This window comes from Megalops cyprinoides, chromosome 20, assembly GCF_013368585.1.
Source record: "Megalops cyprinoides isolate fMegCyp1 chromosome 20, fMegCyp1.pri, whole genome shotgun sequence".
Classification (NCBI taxonomy): Eukaryota; Metazoa; Chordata; class Actinopteri; order Elopiformes; family Megalopidae; genus Megalops; species Megalops cyprinoides.
Genome location: NC_050602.1, coordinates 17,115,212 through 17,138,133, shown reverse-complemented (window position 1 = coordinate 17,138,133; position 22,922 = coordinate 17,115,212). Strand labels below are relative to the sequence as shown.

At 45.7% G+C, this 22,922-nt stretch overlaps 1 protein-coding gene across 28 annotated transcripts in view; it reads left to right on the top strand.

Annotated features, from left to right (window-relative positions):
• Nucleotides 1–21,112, top strand: part of LOC118795491 (receptor-type tyrosine-protein phosphatase S-like) — a 162,231-nt gene extending 141,119 nt beyond the window's left edge. For 12 of the 28 annotated variants that reach the window (XM_036553991.1, XM_036553997.1, XM_036553996.1 and 9 more), the window contains 13 exons: nucleotides 159–206; nucleotides 4,765–4,862; nucleotides 6,535–6,658; nucleotides 7,923–8,098; nucleotides 9,205–9,324; nucleotides 11,669–11,823; nucleotides 12,292–12,577; nucleotides 14,051–14,229; nucleotides 14,716–14,842; nucleotides 15,266–15,391; nucleotides 17,771–17,925; nucleotides 18,442–18,577; nucleotides 18,830–21,112. In XM_036553991.1, the coding sequence (XP_036409884.1) occupies nucleotides 159–206; nucleotides 4,765–4,862; nucleotides 6,535–6,658; nucleotides 7,923–8,098; nucleotides 9,205–9,324; nucleotides 11,669–11,823; nucleotides 12,292–12,577; nucleotides 14,051–14,229; nucleotides 14,716–14,842; nucleotides 15,266–15,391; nucleotides 17,771–17,925; nucleotides 18,442–18,577; nucleotides 18,830–18,898 (1,799 nt within the window). In that variant the 3' untranslated portion in view covers nucleotides 18,899–21,112. The remainder of the gene's footprint in view (nucleotides 1–158; nucleotides 207–4,764; nucleotides 4,863–6,534; nucleotides 6,659–7,922; nucleotides 8,099–9,204; nucleotides 9,325–11,668; nucleotides 11,824–12,291; nucleotides 12,578–14,050; nucleotides 14,230–14,715; nucleotides 14,843–15,265; nucleotides 15,392–17,770; nucleotides 17,926–18,441; nucleotides 18,578–18,829) is intronic. The other 16 variants (XM_036554012.1, XM_036554006.1, XM_036554003.1 and 13 more) reach the window with 4 other exon arrangements.
• Nucleotides 21,113–22,922: the final 1,810 nt, after the last annotated feature.

Here is a 22,922-nt window from a genome sequence, read left to right as displayed (position 1 = left end):
AAGTATGGCATCTTTTTTGTTTTTTTTATTTTTTTGTGTCTCCAGTGCTGTGCTGGCCTTTTTATTCTATTGTCATAATTGTTTTCGCTTTCTTTCACCATCAGTGTTTAAGAAGAGTTTTTGTTTTTTTCTTTTTTTATGTCTGCTGTTTTTCACAGATTCTGGTCTCAGCAGCCCTCTAAGTGAAGCCGATTTTGCCTATGAAAGTTAGTCCCAACGAATTTGAGTTCCTGTGTTTTTTTTTTTTTTTTTGCATTAGCGCTGTGCCACTTGCCACCCTTTGCGTTATTTTTGTCTGTATATATCTCCATGTTTGTAATACTTCACCAGTGCAGCACTAATTTCCTTTCGTCTGGTTTGACTTCGTGCTCTCACAGGCTTTTGGCTGCTCATTAATGCACCGTGTAACCTCTGCGGTCACTGCGGATGTGGAGAGGTTGTTTATTCTTTTCCCACAGGAACCCTATCTCTCTCTCTCTTCCCCCCACCTCCCCTCTGTCACCCCACCACTCTTAATTCCAATCTGAACTGATGGGGGGGAACAAGCCAAATCAATGGCATAAATGCCTAAGAACAAGCAGTCATCTGATGCTGTCCTTCTAGTGCTAGGAAAAGGAGAAAAAAGTGGAGTGATCTTACAGTCACATTGTGCCTTGCTTTTATATGTAAATAAGCATATGTAAATCCATATTTAGAGTATTCTATATGTAAATCCATATTCAGGGCCGTTAACAGTCTTACTTTCCTGTTCATGTCCGCTGGGAATCTGAGATTGGAAATGTGTAATTAGAGGCCAGTTTGTTTCCTTTTCCTTAATTGATCTTCTCTTGATTGCTGTGGAAAAACAGCGGCTTTAAATCAAGGGGATGGATATGAGCTTGTGAGTTGGGGGGAGGGGGGGGTCTCATGTCCTTGAAAGAAACAGCAGATTGCAAAAATAGTGCTTTTCCATTTTTGGTATGCTGTGGGGTTCTGCCAAAGCAGAGTTGAGTTTGATATTGTACATCCTTTCACTGCAGTAAAAAAAGCCCTACAATAGTTCAGTATCAATCTGAATATTCATAAGCAAAGAAGGTTTCTGCCTATGGCCCTGGAACATTATGATTTGCATGTGTTCACAAATAAATCAAATCTGTTGCTGTAAACACCGCGCAGAGGGAACGAGAGCCGCCTTCGTGCATTCACTCACGGCGGAGCGAGCGAATTAAAACAGCTAATCTGTATCGAGATGCCGTCACGTAAGAGAGCACACAGTTAAGCCCGTGCCTAAAAGTCTGTGCCATCAAAAACCGAAAAACGCGATGAATACAAGGCAAAAGTTGTAAAAAAAAAAAAAATAAATAAATAAATAATAATAATAATATCAGTCTTCTTACCGTTTGCAGTACTGCTTACCCAGAACATGCCAATGCCAGTGAAATATAGAAATGGGTTTTAGACGTGCAGTCTGCATTTAAAGGTTACGGTTTGGCTGGGGATTCTAGTATAATCTATGAATGCCAAGTATGTGGCATTCATCAGATGCTCATATCATTCAATCACATAAAATCAATAGTTTGGCTTGTCATATTGAATGAAAGACACTTATTCACTCAGATTCACAAAGGAGTGACCAAGCTGTCACCAGTGTCCTGTAACGTCACACTCCTGACCTGATGAAATACTCACCCGGTGCTCTTACGTGTGAGAGAGTCAGTCAGGTGAAAAGGCTCATACCTTATTCTGATAAACCAGAATTGACTCCATCACGACATATTTGATCTGACTTGCCTAGGAAATATCCTCGGAAATGAAACTGATATCTCAAACTGTAGAGCGGCCAAGTGTGCACATATCGTCAAAAATGTTCACAAATACAAATAAGATCCTTTTGATCTGCATTTAATAAGCATGCTCTGTTACTTCAAAGGTTAAAGAGTTGAAAAGTTTAGTTTCATATTAGCATGCATGTCAGTAATTTATTTGCTTTTATTCAGAATCGTAACTTTCTCCCTGAGAATTTCCAGAAAAGGCCCATTAGCGGTCTCTCTTTGCGTTTGAAATTCCATCAGCAGTGTAAGAACATGAATCAAATCTGGATCCACTTATTTTTACATAAATAATAATACAGACACGTTTTAATAAGGGCTATTTTGGGCAATAGAAAATGGCAAAGGATTGCTGGGTAGTTCATTATAAAATATAGAAGCAATAAAAAAAACTGAGGCAGTTTTTCCTTATTTCGTATATTTTGTCGAGTGTTTACTTTTTATGGTAATACAAGTCCTTAGTGTAATTGTGTGAAATTCAATATTATGATACAGCAGCTTGCCCAAATACAAGCAGTGGGATGGTTGTTTAGTTTGTTGTCCCATCAATAATTACAAACAAGAGAGGTTGGCTGGTCAAATCAAATGAAGTTGAGAGTTTTTAATACATTGGCTGGCAAATGACAGGACTAATTAGTCAAACCTGGTTTTTGATGTATCGTTCTTGCTCTGTGCTATGTAGATCTTTTTTTTCCCCATATAGCTTTTAAGTGCCTTTTTGATTTATTTTTGGTGCTTTATGTTGTATTAGGTCCTGCCAAAGCAGTATGCGAGTGTTATAACGGTGCCTGTAATTGAACCGCTCCCCTTCAAACCAGGAGGAGTATTATAACAATGCCGTAAAAAACAGCAGGGGTCATAGGTCTGAGTCATCCTGAAACTAAAAAGAACTATTTCAAGAGCGGGGACAGCATTTTACCCCTTTTCCAGAGTAGAGCTGGAAGCAAGCTTGTGTAGCCTGTAGGCAAACCTGGCTGACTAGGGACAGTGTGCTGTAGTGTAGCACTTGACATCACGCTGATGTCTGTGTGTGCTTCCTGTCTCCCTTCTCTTATTGTCAGTTTTCAGCACCATCATGGATTGATGTGAGGTGGTTACACCACTTGCCCACTAAGTCTACACATAACCAAAGTGGGCTGAACTGGTACCGCTCGGTATGACAAAATAGTGGGGAAACAAACTGGTCCTGAAACTGAGGGGTACAACCAGGTTTCAGTTCTGCAATGGAAAAGGAACATTTGGTGTCATCAAGGGGAGGAGAGAGATCAGTTACAAGCAATGCAAATATACTTGTGCTGTTTGCCGAGTTAGGTTTGGGAGAGGGTGACTCTTGACCTCTGTAGACAAATTATAATCTATCCAAAAACGGAAGCTTACAAGAGGAAGACACAAGGATTCAAATCGAGTCCTGTTGTAGCCCTAATGAAACCCTGCATGTTCCTATAACTCTTCTGCTTCCTGTTGGTTGATTTCCACATATTGTAAGTACAACAGATCCCCCATGTTTGACTGCCTAATGGAGTCAGAGTCAGAGCCCAGTTTGAAAGGACAGTGTATTTTCTTTGACATCATTGTGGGAGGTGGGGGGTGGGGTGTTTCTTCAATTCCCAATTACAAGTGCATTCCCACCATTTGATTGGAAAGCAAAGATGGCACATGAGTATGTCATGCTTGCTTGGCCTTGGCTGACTGAAGTGAAGCACCTCACCATGTCACTGTGTCTCACCCCTGTCCCCCTCACTTGCCCCCATCCCCCAGGCCAGGGCTCAATGATCGCCCACCACTGAGTGATGTCAGCTTAAGGACAGACTGTTGATGTCTGTTTGGAATGTTGGTCGTTTTTGATGAGGTTTCATAGGTTGGCTTGCCACAATACATCCTCATACATGTGCTGTCACTGGATGCGTCTTGTTACAGTGATATTGTTAACCCAAGTCACTGCTCATTTTAAAATGAGGGATTTTTTTCATATTGTTCACAGTACAGGAGCTTCCATAGCCAAGTGAAATTGATTCCGTTGTCGAGTCAAAGCGTAGCTGGTTTTGTGAAGGTCTTCTGTGTTGAGTTGCTTCTTTGATGTCACTGAGCAGGAAAATATGCCCTGTGTTACTGGCTTAATAGCATTATCTGTGCCTAAATTGAAGGCTGTTGTATTCTGTACTCTGGTTGTTAAATGAAAGATGCTAACTTGCAATGCACTTGCAGAAACTCCTGTTTTGGACAGTAAACATGAACACATCTTTTACAAGTACATTTCATGCCTCTATCTTTGTCATCCTCACTGTTACCACAAATACCCTTTTTTCATCAGACTTCTATTAATACCTCTCCCTTTGATAGGTGAGGCAGACGGTATTTAATCACATATGTTTGTTTTTCTGTCTGTTAACAAGATAACTGAAATGGTTGTGGAAGGATTTGGATGACATCTGTTTGGAATATTGGCCTTTGGGTGAGGAAGTGATTTGATTTTTGAAGCTGTTGGATATTGCACATGCTGTATTTAGAAACATATTTCAAGTGACTTCACTTGCTGCTACAAAGAAGGATCCTTCCATTTCACAGAAGGCATATGGCAAGACCACCTGGTGAGAAGTAGTATGCTGTAGGTGGAGGAGGAATGAGTTGCAGTTGGTGCATCTAGTTTTCCAAAGTGTATGAGCGCCAAAGGGAGGAGGGAGTTTGAAGAATGAGCTTGGAGCCCTGGCCTGGTCGCTGATTGCCTTAGCGTCACTCATCCAAGCCATGTGGACTGCGTACGTGTGCCACTGTCCCACTGCAGTCTCTCACACACTTATCCCATGTACCCAGCTCCTTACCCGTCTTTCTACCCCTCCCCTGCCCGCTCTCTCTTCATGTCGTTCTGTTGCTTTTAAGGCTCACCACCGTGGCAGTCCTCTGACGCTCTCCCAACCCCCCCCCCCTTTCTCTCCCACCCTGTCCGTCCGCCGAGCAGGTATGATGAATCACCCGCCCATCCCGATTTCGGAGCTGCCGGAACACACGGAGCTGCTGAAGGCCAACGACAACCTCAAGCTGTCTCAGGAGTACGAGGTGAGGGTGTGCGGGGAGGCAGAGGGGCACTCCTGTCTGCAGGGAGAACAAATTATTCTTTACACCAAGTCCCAAGATCACCCTTTTACTCTCACCCTCTCACCCCCGCCATCACAACGCTTCTTATGATCGCCATTGGTTACACAGCATTTATGATGTTCTCTGAAACATTATCAGTAGTGTAGTAGTTCAGTTGAGAGGTATCTAACCTAATTGGGGTCTGTTTAAAGGTTATGCACCCTCTGACAGTACTTAATTTCATTGTGGCAATGTTTCTGTCACTGACACTACATTTCAAGGACATGGCACTAATGATTCGGTATCAGTTTTGCTAATTGCCTAACCCTAATGAGTGCACTTCTTGTAAGTGACTCTGGTTAAGAGCATATGCCAAATGAATGAATGTAAAAGGTAAATGTGTCTGAATTTGTCTCAACATTTTCTCAAGAAGTTTACTAGCTGTTGAACTCTGGGGAGCATATGTAGTTCCATATACCAAACACATGCAAGCTCAGCTGCCCATATAAACTTAGCGTGCGTAAACGTTTCTTTGATTTTATTGCCTCATCCAACCAAATGAGAGGTTCAGGAAATCTAACCCTTCATTAGTTGTGGGGGTGGGACCAGATGGTCTTAACTTGCAGTTCAGTTGAAGGTGTGGCCAAGGTGAAACAGACTATACAGTTAGCACTCTTTCCTGTCTTTGCACCCCTGCTCCCACATCACAGTTGAGTGAAATAAAAGCCAAAAACTGAGGATGAGAGGGACCTGGCACCCGTTTTTCTCATTTAAAGAGAAAGTGGAGGCTGAAAAGCATGTCCCAGCATCTCCCAGGAGCCCTCACACAGGACCTCCAACAGAATTCTCTCTGTTGTGCAGTACACCCAGGATCAGTCCCCACCCATCGAGTCAAGCCACTGGACAATCACCAGTGGTGATTCACCTTGGATGAAGGGGAGAGAGGGAGGTGGACATTTAGAAGGAGGAAGTGTGTGCCTGTCATACATACTGCTAAACACTTTCAAACACTTACTAGCTTATCCTGCAAGAAGTACAGTTCATTTACATTTTCAGTATCTCTCTCTCCCTATGTATTGCTTTGTGTGAAATAAGCTTCAGATGCCTTGTAAGTCCAGAACTATTTTAGGGCATTGATAGAGGGTATGTGCTTTGTTCTGCAAACACAGTTGGGCTGTATTCATCCCCACGGTCTGCGCTCTGCGTTAGGGCCTAAATGAGAGCATCCCTCATGCCGGGGCCAGGAGAGCACCGCTGGCTCAGAGCGAACGCACAACCCGTAATGGAATACTAAATTACCCCGACAAGGGAATGGATTATTTATTCAGAATTCTCATATTCAAAGCGTGGCGGCATTTATCATGCCCGCGTCAGACTCGCGGGGTCCATTTGTCTCACGCCCTCAGGGGAAGAGCTGCCAGCTTTATCAATGTTTTTCGTCATCATTTTTTAACGTCCACTGCGGCGATTGCGGCAAGCCGACCTGTGTTACCGTGCTCTGTTTTAAATGGGATCAAACCGTCATTTAATTACGCTGCTCTCACAAAACCCCCCACCACCACCGTTAAGACTATGATCAGCCAAAGTGATGTATGCGCTCGGGAAAACCGATGACCTCCCTTTACGTGTGCCCCCCCCCCCCCCCCCCCCGCAGTCCATCGATCCTGGCCAGCAGTTTACCTGGGAGCATTCCAACCTGGAGGTCAACAAGCCCAAGAACCGCTACGCCAATGTCATCGCCTACGACCACTCCCGGGTCGTCCTTTCGCCCGTCGAAGGTCAGAAATGCCCGAAGGTTCAGGGCTCACTACAGTAATAATTGTGTCTGTTTTCCTACATATGAAGGACTATATTTAAAAGAAATTAGAGTCTTGATGTGCCCAGTTTTTTTTCTGTCTCTCTATTTTTCTTGTAACACAGGGTGTATAATATGTGATGCACTGGATAGGAAGGATATTCAGCTTTCTCACTTGATCTTTCTGGAAAATTCTACAGAGAAAAATTTCCAACTGAACTTATGACTTCACCAAACTTGTCTGTAGTCTGAGTAAAAGCAAGGCAGACTTTACCAAACTTTCTCCTATTCACCCATTTTTATTTTTTTTGTTTGTTGTGTTTGTTTATGTATTTATTTGGAATTAAGCTTCACAGTTCAGAACAGCCCAATGGGAAACAAACAAAAAACAAAATATCAAAGGAAACACTCAAAAGCAAAATCATGAATAAATTAATCAACTCCAAAATTGTCATTTTCCACTGCAGTGATTTCACCATTAGTGTCAGCAGTGGAGCAATTCATGCACATAGCCATCCTGTGTTTGCCTTAGCTATGACAAAAGAAAGAACACTGCTCACTTGGTGGCATCTGGAATATATTATTAATGGGATTTTCTTTGTACTTGCTGCTAATTTTCACCCGCTTCTGCTATTTTTAGACACCTAATCAACACCTGTTAAGCACCAGAGTGTCTCTTTGTTACCACAGGTTAATAAACACCAGTGAAAAAAGTACCGCAATGTAGAAAACAGCTCATTAAGTTTGTTATCGAGGGAAAAAAGCTGTTTATTGAGGTTTCGCACTTGTGCTGTCCCTGAATTTTCTCTCCTCACTTAATACCACTGTTGTCAGAAGACTTTTGGTCGGCGAGCTGTCAGTAAAAAAAAATCCTGGGTTGTGGCAGCAGAGGGGAAGGATTTGTCATGTGAAAACCCAGAAAACTGTCATGTAGGCCTTTATCCTTCCTCTTTCCAGAACTCAGAGATGGTGCTTTATGGAGAATGTAGGTGTTTGACATAATGCGCATGGTGGTGTTGCCCAAATTCCTGTTTCAGCAATGTCAATGTCCCTGTCAGTGTAGACGTATTCAACACGTCAAAATGTTTGACACTCGTCGCCTTCATGAATTAAGTTAATAAGGAGTACCAGCATAGTTCTCATGTTTTTCTTATGGATTTATCTATTCAAAACCTATAGCAATGCATTATAAACAACTGTTCGCTGAGAGGCATGTTGCTGTAAGTTTCCAATCGTGCCCACTGCAGGATTCTTGGGCAGTGACTACATCAACGCCAACTACATAGATGGCTACCGCAAGCAGAACGCCTACATCGCCACGCAGGGGCCGCTGCCCGAGACTTTTGGGGACTTCTGGAGGATGGTGTGGGAGCAGCGGGCAGCCACTGTGGTCATGATGACCCGGCTGGAGGAAAAGTCACGGGTGAGTGGAGCCTTTACCCAGAAACAGTATTCTTCTAGATCAACCCGTGGTTTTATTGCAGCCAGAATGGGTTTCTGTCACAGAGAAAGCTTGCCTGTACCTATCAGTGTAGCATTGTTGTGTAGTGATGTAGCTCAGCTGAAATGGTAAGATGATCATGGGGTGTTTCTCAGCCATAAAGTGTTCATGAGTGTGTTGGAATTGCAGCTGTTTTGAGTGAGCAGCTTTGATCGTTCCCGGCTTTTAGCTGGTAAATTCTACTTAACAGTGCAGCGGTATCATCGGGCTACTTTGGTATGAATCCCTTTGGAAACCTTTGAAATGCAACAGAATTTAATATGATACAGGTTAACACAGCGCAAATAGACATTATTCCAGTTGAAGCGCTTGCTTCAAGGGTAAAGGTAAAATGCAAGAATCAATTGACAGAAAGAAGCCGATTTCAAAAGCAAGGCAGACATGCCCTTCTGTTGCCGTATGCATTTGACAGCCCATTTGCTTCAGCAAGCCTCAGTGCAGAGTGGAGAGTTGGAGCGAGGCCCATTTTGATACAGGGGCGAGGATCCCCCACGGTTCAGCCCAGTGCACCACATGCACTTGCTGCTTTTTCTGAAGGTGCGCAGACAGCGTTCCATGCGCTCTCACTTATTTCCATACCCTTCAGCCATCGCTCTCGTGAGTGTGACGTAGGCTAGCTCCGCGGGCACGTTGCGGCCCTGTCAGAGGTAATCAGGGCAGCCTGTGCGGATTGAAGGTAAGATGATGGGAAAGCACTAAATAAACATGAACGGGAGACCCAGGCGCACGCAGGCCTCTTCTGCAGAGAGGAGATGTTCCGCTGGCTGTAGCATTGAATTCTCAGTTTGAATTCAGAATTGAATTCTCCCTTCCTGCTCTCAGTTCAGTGCAGAGGAAAAGCTTTTGTGGTGGGGTGTGGCTGCTGGTGCGTAGGGTTTAATGCACAATGGCAGCGAAACAGCACCCCCTTGTGGTGTGGAGCAGATGACATGCATAATGGGTTTGGCTGCAACTGGGAGAGCTCCATTCTGAGAGACTTGTCTTGAGCCGTGCCTGTTGGTTGTAACCCTGTTCCCTCCTTCCCACAGATCAAGTGTGACCAGTACTGGCCCAGCCGCGGCACAGAGACCTACGGCATGATCCAGGTGACGCTGCTAGACACCATCGAGCTGGCCACCTTCAGCGTGCGCACCTTCTCCCTGCACAAGGTAAGAGGCTCCCAGCCCAGCTTCCCCCTCTCCAGAGTGTGTGCAATGCATGCTGGGTGTGAGGCCCTGGATCGTAAGGCTCTCGTTTAGGATCCCTTCTGTTTAGATGAGTGCCCCCATCTGTACATGGAGCTCCATAGATGTTGATAGGAGCAAGGGAACAGAAATGTACTTTTGCTTGTGGAGGGTGATTGTACATACTCAAAAGCAGAAGAACAAGCTTGTCTGAGTACATAATTAATAAACCACACTAACATACACACATGCACGCAGTGGTGATGATGGAGTGAGTGATATAATAAGGACATTATGCTGTCGTGCTTTAAATGATTTCTCCCACCCCACCCTCCACCACCCTTTTTTTCCCCCTCTCTGTCTTTCCTGGTTCATCATCTTTTAGTGCCTGTCTGCCAACAAGAACCACTTAGCTAAGTGAGTGGAGGAAAGCCATGCATACATAAGTGGCATTCCATGCATACCCCGAACTCGGGGGAGAAAAATCTGTCCATTCCTGCAGAGGTGATCTAGCAGATGGGAAGGCATTAGGTTTTCACCAAGATGCCGCTCGGATCGCGAGCTGCTTTTGAAGGTGTGGGCCAGAGTTGAACTGAATCTGAGGGTTCATCCTGCCATGTGGAACCTGAATCTTTTCTTCCGCGAACACTGGCACTCGTCTGACTTTCACTGTATGGCTCACATTGTGTCCGTCATTTCCACCTCTGCCCCTCCTGCTCCATCTTTCTCTCTCTCTCTCTCTCTCTCTCTCTCTCTCTCTCTCTCTCTCTCTGTCTCTCACGGACTGTCTTAGCTCACTCATTCTCCCTCCTCTCCCTTTTTTTTTTCCTCCCCCCTCTGTCCTTCCCTCTGGCTTGCCCCGTGTGTCACCCTCTTCCCTAACGTCCTCTCCCAGGCATTCTGATTGGCTCCCTGTGTGGCCATTCCTGTTGGGTGTTATCGGGCGTTTTGCTCTCATTCCGCTCTGTTCTGCTCTCTTAAATAGCAATTTCATTTGTTCGAATAAACAAATATAGGTTGTGTCTCCGGGGTGGTTGCAGAGCAAATGTGAAACAGTCACCCAACCGCGGTAAACGGAAAGAAACCCATCCATATTTATGCATTTCCCGCCGTGACAGCGCGCCATCCAAACGCTTCTGTTTCAAAAAATAATTTGGAGGCTCATCGTCATGAAAAGCAAATGGAGCGCTTTCATTGTCCAAAAAACTGTCCAGAAAAATAAACAAACAAACAGCAGAAACTAGGCCAGTTCACTTTTAATTACCGGCTTTATTTATTAATTTATTCCACAAAAAAAAAAAAAAAAACTGTCAGCAAAGCAGGAACACTGCATTGAAATGCAAAGTCCTCATTTAGCGCTTCTGGGAAGAAAACTGAGCGAGAACTGGAGGGCAGGACAATGGGATCTTTCTGCTGAGAGCGATCTTTTCTTTTGGGCAGCAGCCTTCAGACATACGAATAGCACTCTGCACCCGCAGCGTTCGCTGCACTTAGCGCAATACAGGGGCTGCATCTGCAGCTGAATGCAGACGGCGGATTACGGTCAGGTTTTCAGCGGCAGGCGTGACCCAAGGACACAGGTGCTCAGCCCTGGACGGTTTGCTCTGGTCCCATTTCCCACTGATACCATCAGTATCACTGTCACTGCCACTGTCACGGTGACTTTCCTTCTGCTTAGCCCTGCAGTGATTCTTCCACAGGGGATGAAGGTTAGAACCAAAGCCTTAGTTTCCCTTTTTTCCCCTCTGATTTCCCTCCTTCGCTTTAAAATCTAAAATCCTGGTTCTGTTTTCTGGCCCTCTCCCGGCCTGAGGGTCCAGTTGGCTTCCCCTTCATGGAGCTGCGTCTTACTCCAGTTGCCATTTTCTGAGGCCGACTCTTCAGATACTGTTCAGTGTGATTATATAAATGCACTGTGCCTTTTTTTTATTTTGAGTAATGTGACCACCATATCCAAGGTGACATATCATGTGCCATTAATGCATAAGTGAAAACGAACAAGTAGAAATGGCACACACTAAATAGAACTGAGTGCAGTCAGTGGTGAACGCATGATCTCAGATAAGGCTTTGTCATTGGGGTCGATGTCATAATGAAAGTAGGCCGTAATAACAAGTGATTGACAACCCATCTATGGACAACTGACCACCTACACATCAGACTTGTCTGTTTTCATTTTTCATTTCTGTTTTCAAATTTTCATTTTTTAATCTTGTTATAATCTTGTTATAATAATGTAATGACCAAACATGAAGTGCGTTATATAAAACAGTATTGTATGTGACCGGTGATGATATGCTAACCTTTCTTCCTTCCCCTTCTTCTCCAGAACGGCTCCAGTGAGAAACGGGAGGTCAGGCAGTTCCAGTTCACCGCGTGGCCCGACCACGGCGTGCCAGAGTACCCCACCCCGTTCCTGGCCTTCCTGCGGAGAGTGAAGACCTGCAACCCGCCTGACGCCGGCCCCATCATCGCCCACTGCAGGTCAGCCAAGGCAGCGCAGCCTGCCCTGCCCACTCATACACTCTCTTCAGCTCCTCTTAAACTGAGTGTGCCAGGGAAGTTTAAGGACAGGCCAGTGGAGAGAGTGTCTAATACAATCTGCTCCGGTTTGGAATAATACTGTATTACTGTCATTCTTGCATTATAGTGATTTCATGTCAGTTTTTTTTACTGTGCTTTTGATGAGTCTGAATTGGTTTCATAGTTTACTGAACAGGTGACGGTTGGGGGGAACAACTGGGCAACTTGACATGAATACATAAATATGTGCCTTATACACACACACATATGCATGGATGTATGAAGTAATTAAATACATTTAATACTATTTCTGGATTCATGTATTTCTACCTCACTCTCTCCTTCTTTCCTCCCTCACTCCCTCTCCCTGTCCTCTCTCTCCCCCTCTCTTCTCTCCCCGCCCTCTCCTCGTCTCTTTCCCTCCCTCAGTGCCGGCGTCGGCCGCACAGGCTGCTTCATCGTGATCGACGCCATGCTGGAGCGCATTAAGCACGAGAAGACGGTGGACATCTACGGCCACGTGACGCTGATGCGCTCGCAGCGCAACTACATGGTGCAGACGGAGGACCAGTACAGCTTCATCCACGACGCGCTGCTGGAGGCGGTCGCCTGCGGCAACACCGAGGTGGCCGCCCGCAGCCTCTACTCCTACATCCAGAAGCTGGCCCAGGTGGAGAGCGGCGAGCACGTCACCGGCATGGAGCTGGAGTTCAAGGTAACCAGCAGAACAGGGGCTGCTGGGTAATCGATCAGTATATGTTATAGTACATTTTTACAACTGCAGTGTCAGGACTGTGCTGGGCAGAGTGCTTTTTCCAGCAGGGGAAGAAAAAAAAACAGAAAATGCAGATCTGTGAGTGATCCCAGTAATGCCTGAAAAGGACCACTTACAGTAACAATAGTAGTTAACAAAAATGAGTCATGCTGAATGAAGGGTTGATTATAGCCAAGGCCACAATAAAATAACTGAAGAGTAGCAATTAACAGTCATGATGACACAGAGCTGTTAGATTAAAGGGCTGAAACATTGCAGAGCTTTTATCAATGGTCAGAGAGCATTATGCCACCTACGGGAATAGCTGAATTTTGGAGTAGTTTGACTGGTGACAGAGGCCCAGGTGCATTCTGACATTTTCGGTTAAATTGAATCCCAGTGTGAGTCAGAGATGCAGTGCGTGTACCTTATCGTTCCTGTTAAACAGGTACGCACGCGGCACCACACACACACGACCAGTATCATGAAGTAAGCAGGTACAATCGATGCGAGCTGATTCACGGGTAAAACCTGCCAGCCGCGGAGTGTATCAGCGCCGCCCGGTAGGAGTGTTCGGTGGCCCTCTCTGCGGTGGGGCCCCAGTTGGGGACGGCGCATAGGAAAGCTAATGAGAAATCTCTACCGCCGCTCGGCTTTCGCTCGGCTGCCCGTTCCCTTTTTCTTCCAGCGGTTATTGGCATCTGTGCGTCTGACTCATGCACCTCCAGGTATTCCTGTGGACGGAGATCAAAGGCTGAGGCAGAGGCGGGCAGCTGGGAGGGGTCCAGCAGGCAGCTCACACGCCGCACCATGGCTCAGGAGCAGACAGGGCATATTCATCCCCATCCAGAAATACTGACCACGTAGACACACACGTCCAGGATTAAAAAACGGAGCTGGATGTTGAATGATTTTTGCTCAGCAGAAAAAAAAAAAAACAGAGGATGAGAAGACATGATTTGGGCAGACATTAAACCACGGTGGTGGTGGAGAGAGGGGTGAAATGCAGCCGAATATTGAGATAGAGAAAATGAACGTCAGAGAACTGCTTGATCATAACAATAATGATAACTGGATAATGCGAAGATGATGAAAAAAATCAAATTCTAATTAAAAATCCAATTACAGCAGGACATTGGTGAATTCAAATTGTCCACAGAGGTTTAATCAGTCTAGTTATTTCCTGTTAAAAGCAGTTTGATGGCACGGCTAGGCTCTGCAAAACCCTTGAATGACAAATGCTCGTAAAGTAGTGAAAACAAAAAAAAAGTATGTTTCCCCTGAAAGTGGCTTAAATGGCTTACTGTTCCAACCCAGCTTCAGAGGCTGCGCTGCCTCGAGCACTGTGACGGAACACCTGTCCTCTGTGGGAAGAGCTGAAAGGTGCCGTCACGCTCACTCCCTCTCTCTCTCTCTCTCTCTCCTCTGCCCCAGCGCCTGGCCAACTCCAAAGCCCACACGTCCAGGTTCATCAGTGCCAACCTCCCCTGCAACAAGTTCAAGAACCGGCTGGTGAACATCATGCCGTACGAGACCACCCGCGTGTGCCTGCAGCCGATCCGGGGATTGGAGGGCTCCGACTACATCAACGGCAGCTTCATCGACGGATACAGGTGAGACCCCAGGCCCGGCCGAGGCCACATGTACACTAGGTGGCCTGTCATAATTATGCAAGGCTTCCATATTCAACACAGCATGCATCCGTAATGGGCCTGACTGGAATAGAAACTGCGCAAACACCAGCTTCCTTTTTCTGGCGTTTCCTCTTCACCTCCACCCTCAGTGGCGGTATACTGGATTTAATCTAGCATAGGGTGTGGTGTAGATAGGTCCTGCCTGCTAAGTACTGACTCTGGGTCAGTTCATTCAGTATTATTCACATTATGGGTGGTTTAGATGAGTTTTGGATAAACTGAGCTTTTCATGCCAGGTTGATCTGGAGAGAGAGTGAAGCAGCAGTGATACATTAGAGACTGGAAATGTGGGCAGTATATATTTTAGCATATTGCATCATGATTGCGTCCCCTTCAAGCTGTTTGAGGCTGAGGGTACTGTACCATTAGCAGTATGATGAGAGAGTGTGTGTGTGTGTTTTCCAGGCAGCAGAAGGCCTACATCGCCACACAGGGACCACTGGCCGAGACCACAGAGGACTTCTGGAGGATGCTGTGGGAGAACAACTCCACCATCGTGGTGATGCTGACCAAGCTGAGAGAGATGGGCAGAGTGAGTGTGCTTCTGTACCCCCCCCCCCCCCCCCCCTTCACTGCACTGTTCTTGACTGCTGAACTTGCTGGAGCTGGAACTTTCATGATTTGAAATGCAGTGATCTTAGTGCTATAAAAATTAAGCTTTTTTATCATATATTAACATATTCTAGCAACAGCTCTATTTGATTCTGTCATACTGTAGCAACAGATAATAGAGTAGCCATTTTTTTCCTGTGCTAAAATGGTTGATAAGGTATCTGCAACTGTGGGGCTGCAGCTATAAAGCATGATACCTGCATGGCAAATTAAAGATCTGCAGCTGAGCTTCAGTGACTCAGACTAACTGGATGTTTTTTTGTTTGTCTGTGTCTGTGTGTGTCTGTGTGTGTGTCTGTGTGTGTGTGTTTTTGTTTGTGTTTATGTGCGTATGCGACCACAGGAAAAGTGCCATCAATACTGGCCAGCAGAGCGCTCCGCCCGGTACCAGTACTTTGTGGTGGACCCCATGGCAGAGTACAACATGCCCCAGTACATCCTGAGAGAGTTCAAGGTCACCGACGCCAGGGTGAGTACAGCCGAGAGGACCATTACACACACAGACAGCCTCTCAGATTCCCGCTCAGAGGCTGCTCTGATGTCAGCATGAAGCCATCTTTTCCTGTCATTCGCTGCAGTCTACACCAGGTGTAGGCAAGTCTGCTCCTGCAGTGCTGCGGGGGCTTCTAGGTTTTAGTTTTCATCCACAGCCCTTAATTGAACAACTGGATGAAACGTTACGTTAAATTAGTACAGATGACCGTGTGCTCAAGGCTGTGTTTTGCTATTCATAGAGGCCTGGGAAATCTGCAGTATTGCAGTGCTTAAGGCTGGGTAGCAGGCCTGGCTAGCCCTCCTGTGCACCGCGCTGGTTTGCATGAGAATGAAAGGGAGAGGGAAAATTACCAGGACAAACCTACGGGCAATCAGCAGGCCTTTTAGGCAGCGCTCAGACATTGAAAAATGCTGGCCGAGAGCTGAGGCGTCGCTTTGCTTCTTGTTTGTTGATCGAGTAGTTTTTTTTTTTTTTTGTGCTGAGCCCTCCAGGGAGATTCATCAAAGGGTAACATAACAGCAAGCGGTCAGTCAAACCCACCGTCTGTGTCCTTGGCAACAGCGTTTCCATGGAGTGCCCACCGTTACATCATCCTGCAGTTTGCAGCGGGGCTGGGGTGTAGCAGACCGTGCTGAAGGCGAGCAGACCGCGCTGGAAACTTGCAGGGGAGCTAGTCGAAACGGCTCACTTTTGAATCGATCGTATTACACTGTCAAGACACTCCCCCCCCCCCCCCCCCAAAAAAAAACCCATTCTAATCCCAGGGGTGGGAGAGGGGGTGTCGACACTCACTTCTGTGCGCTGCAATGGCGGAGCAGAGAAGGTTGAATAGCTCCGCATTAATGGCAGAAGGGCCTAATTGTGATTAAGCCATCAAAGCTTTTCGTGTAGCGTTTCGCTCGTGGCGCTCCCGGAGAAAGTGAATGGAGGAGAACCTTAATCAGAGGCGACTTGAATAAGCTGTACGAGGGGAGAGTGGGCGGGAGGCTGGGGGCGGGGTGCCAAGGTGTGTTGAGTTAGAGGAATTGCGCACTTCAGCTGTTCCGCACCTCTCCTGAGGAAAGCGGAATCGAGTTCAGTTACTCAGCCTGACCTGCAGTCGAAGCCTCCTGTTCATTCATCACGTTGTCTCCCCTTCTTCTTTCTGTATCTCGGCTAATTTGCAAGAATTTCTATGGTTAATTTTTAGTTCATTACTTTTAATTGATTAATTAATTGCTTTCCAGGAAATAAAATGAGCATTTGACTGGTCAAAGGGAGTAAAGGGGCTCCCAGAAGGGTGGCAGAAAGAATAAGGGACAGACAGCCATGCAGTGTCTGATGGAAGACACTGGGGAGCTGCTTGTGTATAGACAGACGAGCCCTTTGCTGTCTGACCAGTGGAAGACTGCTGAGCTCCCCTCCTATTTTCATTCAGAAAGGAAAACGACACAACCGTCCTGGCCCTGAGGCTACAAATGAAGCATCACTCAGCAGGGCGTGGCCCTTGTCTGGAGGCCGGGTGTAGTCGCCTGCTATGCGTTTCCACAGCCGGTCCCTCCCCTGCCTTCCACTCCAGCGTGCGTTGCATCCCGCTGACTTCATCCATCAGGTTTCGCGACGGAGCACTCAAAGGCAGCGCTGCTCCATAGATCACCCTCCAGATTATTCCATTTAAGTCGGTCCCCAAATGAAGATGCTTGTCACGGCCAGATGTAATATTGATTTGCTGTAAGCGGGATGTTATTCGGAAGCAAAATAACTGTCTGAAAAGGGGGACAAAGAGATAAAGGGGAGCCAGTGTCGCCTCTGTGCGCACGCTGAAAGATTCAAAGGACGGGTGCATCCAGGGAGGCGCGGTCGGGGAGGGTGTCCTGGTTTCCAGCAGGACTCGACGCTCGGAAACAAAACGGTGCCTTTTGCTCCACTGAGGTGATGATTCACACCGAATGAAGGGCTTAGAAGCCACCAAGGACTGCTCTGTAATTTACCTCACAGATATCATTTAGCATGTGCATCTCATCGGAGTTTGAAAATTAATTTGAAATGTTGTCGGGAAAGTGCATTTGAAAATGAAAAAAGTATTTAAAAGCAAACCCCAGGGAAAATGCTTGGATTGGAAATGCCAAGTTCACACCAAGTCAATGGCCCATTACTGGGTGGATTTATTAATGGTATATCTATCCAACCAAACACTTAACCCATTTGCCTTTTATTACAGACACACGTTTTTACACAGTTCTTAAAAGTGGTATTTCAAGTTGAACCAGGAACACCTCATGGGCAGAACTGTAAACCTCTTGCAAAATGGGACGGGTTCATCATTTTGTGGTTACCACTAAGGGAGCTAAACTATATGTTTCTCTCCCACAGGATGGCCAGTCCAGGACCGTGCGGCAGTTCCAGTTCACAGACTGGCCGGAGCAGGGTGTGCCAAAGTCCGGCGAGGGCTTCATCGACTTCATCGGCCAGGTGCATAAAACCAAGGAGCAGTTCGGCCAGGACGGGCCCATCTCCGTCCACTGCAGGTAAGTCAGAGAACAGCCTGGGAATCAGCACCCTCTCTATGCGTGTTTGGCCTGCAGTTCTGTTGCATTTCAAAGGTAATATTTCCCCCTCGTAACCCCCCACAAATTTAGACGAAGTGGACACGGTGTCGCGCTAAAGCAGATTACGGCCCCAAACCTGAAGGATTTCCGGATCAGTGTCAGGGCTCCAATTTGGAGAACTGTCAGACAGGAAGGATTGCAGGGATGAGGGACTTAACATCTGTTTTAATCAACCTTTCTCGTGTCAGAGACTTTCTTCAGCCAGCAATGGATCAGCGGGAACCTTTTCCCAGGGTGTGAGGCAGGGTTACTGGCTCAGTTGGCAGATCAGTGTTTTTGCCTTTCTTAATGTGTAGCAGCGCTGAGAGTGTGTAAGGGGCTGGGGAGGGTGAGGAGCCAGGCCGGGGCAGGGCTGTGTAGGGGGGGGGGGGGGTGCAGTGGCAGCCATGTTGGCTGGTCTTGTTCTTGACTCGGATCCCCTGTCTGGTGTTGCAGCGCGGGCGTGGGGAGGACCGGGGTCTTCATCACCCTCAGCATCGTACTGGAGAGGATGCGTTACGAGGGCGTGGTCGACATCTTCCAGACCGTCAAGATGCTGCGCACACAGAGGCCAGCCATGGTGCAGACCGAGGTGAGAGATGCCCATTTACACAGCACAGCGGTTTATGCCGTGTCTGTGAGGGGGTTGCTTCCCTCTGGCTCATTGGACATAGTCCTTTTGTGTTTGTTTAAACTGTATTATAAAAGTGCTAATTAACTCTATTGCTTTTTGCTATTTTGTTCAATTATGAAACGCTGCAGTTTCTCAGCTTCTAAGCAATGAGTAACAAGTATGTGAAGTCTCAAGTGCTGACTCCATCTGTTTTATGTTTTCCCTGTTCAGGATGAATACCAGTTTTGCTACCAGGCGGCTCTGGAATACCTAGGAAGCTTTGATCACTATGCAACGTAAATGTAAGACATCTCACCACCAATCCCACCGTCCCCCTCAACAGTCTTCTGAGCCATAGGAACTTGCTTGAATTTTTGATGACAACAGCCGAAAAACAAACTGAATGAAAACTTGAACTGAATTAAAACAAAAAAATGACACAACAGTATACAAGAACACATTCTATCCAGACTCCAAGGATGGCTATTGAAGTATGGGAAGGTATTCAACAGTAAACAGAATGAACATGCCTTCTCAAAACTGTCTGGTAAAGGAACCAAATGATGGCTCAAGATGTGAGGTGGGAACAATTTGTGTGTCGGACTGCTAACCTTGCCTCAAGTGTTCGGATGTGGAGGACATATTTTTATTTGCATCAAATGTCCACAAACTATGTGATGTTATTTCAAAACAAAAAAAAACATGAAGGAAAAACATGCAAAACCATCATTAATGGAGTAGAGTGGAAGGAAATGATAGACGAGAAAGGTAAAGAGGTGGAGTGTCTGTACCAGAGAGGATTTTTCTAGGTGATGTGCATAAATATGTAAGCGAAAGGGGTAATATTCACGCTTGTCCAAAAAGTCAGCCCACAGAGGTGGCCGCTGTGACACCACAGACAGGCCTACAGATTGTTCGTGACGCCCGACAGAAGAGTCCACATTCCCTCTCTCAAGGGCAGCCACTGCCACCTCGAACCTCGTGCCGCCCGTCAAGTCAACAGGGCCTCCGTGTCCCTGGAGTAGAAGCCCCACCTCGCAGTGCCAAGAGCGGAGACTGCGCATCGAGGCGGACGGGGGGAAAAGCCAGCTCTCGACTCCGACCGGGAAGAGAGGTCTCAACGCCCAGTTTGCGTTCTTAAATACTCCAGGGCCACATCGCGATGTGTTTGAACGTGACAGGGCAGGTGCTGAGCACGAAGGGGGCACACGAGGGGAGTGAGCCGGGAAGAGCACGCGGCTTTGGGCCTGTCGGAAGCCAGCCCCAGAGCGGGCGCCTTTCCGTGGCTCCATCCCACTTCCGGACGATGGTGGAGTCGTCTGCGGCCCTGAGTGATGTCATTCCATGGTTGAAAATGTCGAAGTCGCAAACGTGTTTTATAATTATTTTTTTTTTAATCATGGTAGTGTTTTTAGTTTTTTTTTTTTTTAAGTTGTACCGCTGGTATGTAGTCCTGTGCAGAGCAAAGCGTGAGGGTTAGCTGTGTGATCACAACAGAGAAAAGGACAACGGAATGTTTAAGTGGTGTCAGCCGGGAGGGCGAAGATTGTTTGGGAGATTCAAACACCAGTATCCAAAACTGTGTCTACGGAGGCCAACGTCCATCACAACCATGTGATCCTAACTGTCATTATTACCATTAGTAGTTTAGTTTACTTTAGATTTTTTTCTGTCTATACCAAACATGCTGCTTATGTTTTTGTGTACTGTACTACAGCACCGCGCTAGTACACAGCGATGGGTCAGATTCGAAGGCTTGCACCCAGCCTGCCTCAGCCGTGAGCACAGCCCCTTCCTTCATTTGTATCTACTTTCTTTACTTCTAAACAAAAAAAAAAGAACTCAAAAGGACCACAAGCAACCATATTTGACCGCACCCCGTCTCCACGGTCAAGCAGCACAGGACCCCTCGGTCCACAGACAGATCCGTGCGTGTCGTGAGGCGCCTTTGACATTGAGACGCGAGGCATTTAAGTTTTTCGGGAACACCCTCCTAGACACCGCTCGGTCCGGGCAGCCGTCAGCAGGAGCAGGAATGGGCGCAAACACAGTGACGTGACAGTGACGTGCAGGTGACCCATCCGATGACCTCCGGGGGGTCGTCGCCGCGCTGCTTGGCTTCAGTTGACAGCGACACACTCTGCTTGCAGCGGCATTGGAAGTTCCCTGTTTGGACACACACATGCTTCACTGAGCTGTAGTGGTGATCATGAATTCACGAGTGACTGCCTACCGGCAAAAAAAAAAAAAAAACATTACATTTCCTTTAACAGGTACTGGAATGTGTGGCTACACTTTGTAATATCTGTCATTCTGAGAAAAGGAACAGCCCCCTGCCCCTGCCCCCAAAAAATGTTTCCCGAGGGGGCAGTGCTTTGTGTGTTAAGGAGCTATTAATAGGTGTGTACACTAACAGTCATGAAAGGAGCTGTGATTAGTCTCTTTCTTACTTCCAAAAAGCCTTATTGTTATTGTTAACATTATGAAACATTAATGTTGTATTATTTTGATTGTTTTAACTTTACACAGCTGACTTTTTTTTTTACAGAAATATTGTTTGCATTTTTTTACATTAGTAGGACAAATAAATGCTTATTTGTTCGTATTATGTTAAAAGGCATTCTATTTTTTCACTGTAGAGGTTAGTGTAATGTGTGTTTGTGTATGTATATATATATACATATATGTGTATAAATATATATACTCCTACATACAAAATATATTTAAAGTCAGAATATAGATATATATCATCCAGAATGTTACTATATATTTTGCTTTAATTTTTATGTTTTTGTACCACTCATAAACCTTGAACTGATCATGTACAAAAATATGATGGTTTCTCTTTGTTTTTTTCTGTTCTTTGTTTTCTTTTTTTAAAATTTGTTTTCATAACCTTGGGAAATATTGTGCGTTTCTTTGGAAACGGTGAAGGGACATGTCTGGCCCAGAGCCATTGCTGCAGCCCTTTTTAATTCCTACCACTTGGTAGAACTGTGCCGATCGTGAAGGGGGAGTTTTAATGATTATTGTTATTATTGATAGTAGTGATAGTATTGGTAAACTTGTCATTTTATAAAGTAGTAGATTAACTGATCTACTAAACATTTAATTTGAGAAATAATTAGAGTATAACCAATGAATTATTGATGTACTTTATAGACTAATTCTGCTGTACAAGGTGAATATTAATAGTGCAGTGTTTTTTAGCCCTACTTCACAGTTCTTTTTGTATTTAATTTTGTTTCTACTTTTTTTATTATTTTATCTGTACTAACGTAAAACATTTGTTTAAAACGATGATCCGGAGTAGAATTGGTAAGTGAATAACCAGACGTATTCATTACGTGTAATTTGGACTTTATAGTTTGTTTCTGAAATTCAAAATGGGAATCTCATGCTACCTGCTTACCTTGCTGCTGCTGTTTGAAAGCCCTTCACCCCTGTTATTCTGAGTTCTTTAGTTTAAAAAGATGACCAATGCACCATTTTCTACCAGAAAAAGTTTCGTGTACCTACCCAGGCTCTACATGCTGCTCTGGGACTGAAGCTGAGGAAAACCCCAGGATGCACTTGGCAAGAAGGCCTCGTTACAGATCCCACAAGGTTTCTTTGCCAGCATCACCCCACTTCCTCCTCTTTCTCATCCACATACCTTAGAGATAAAGGTATGGGGGGCTGGTTCTCCCACTGCCCAGGCCAGGCCCAGACTAGATCATTAGAAGTCTTTCTTCAAACTGATTTTTTTTTCTGAAATGAAGTGACCCAAATGAAGGGCTAGGCACACATTGGTTAAAAGGCCAAGATGTGCTTTAATGCATAGTGGCTGTCGGCTGCAACGTCTCCTCAGTGATGTGCTGTATGATATTTCAGCCTGATATAAAAAGGTAGCACAATATGCCTGCATTCCCATCACTGCCCCTGATAAAATGTGTGTTGTGTGGCATTGTTTGAATATTTTTATGGTACAGCATAAACATAAAGACACCACTTTTTTGGTTTGTGGATGCAGGATGAATTGGGAAGTGAATTAATAGCAAAAAAAAAAGTCTTGTCACACAAATGGAAGTATAAAAAGTCTTGCAAACAGAAAAACAAAAAGCATACTGAATGACTTTGTACCTCTAGAGGATCTCAGTGTGGTCACGGGCATGCTGGGATTTTTATTTGTGTCATCAGAACAGAGCCCTGAACTGACATTAGGCCTGAAGAGAAACACAAACCCATGGTTCTTTAGAGCTTGTTCAACTTGTGTGTCTTTATGTGAAGGTTGTCCAGTGCAAAACTAAGCTACAGCAGCAAAGCTAATGGAACATTTGGTTGG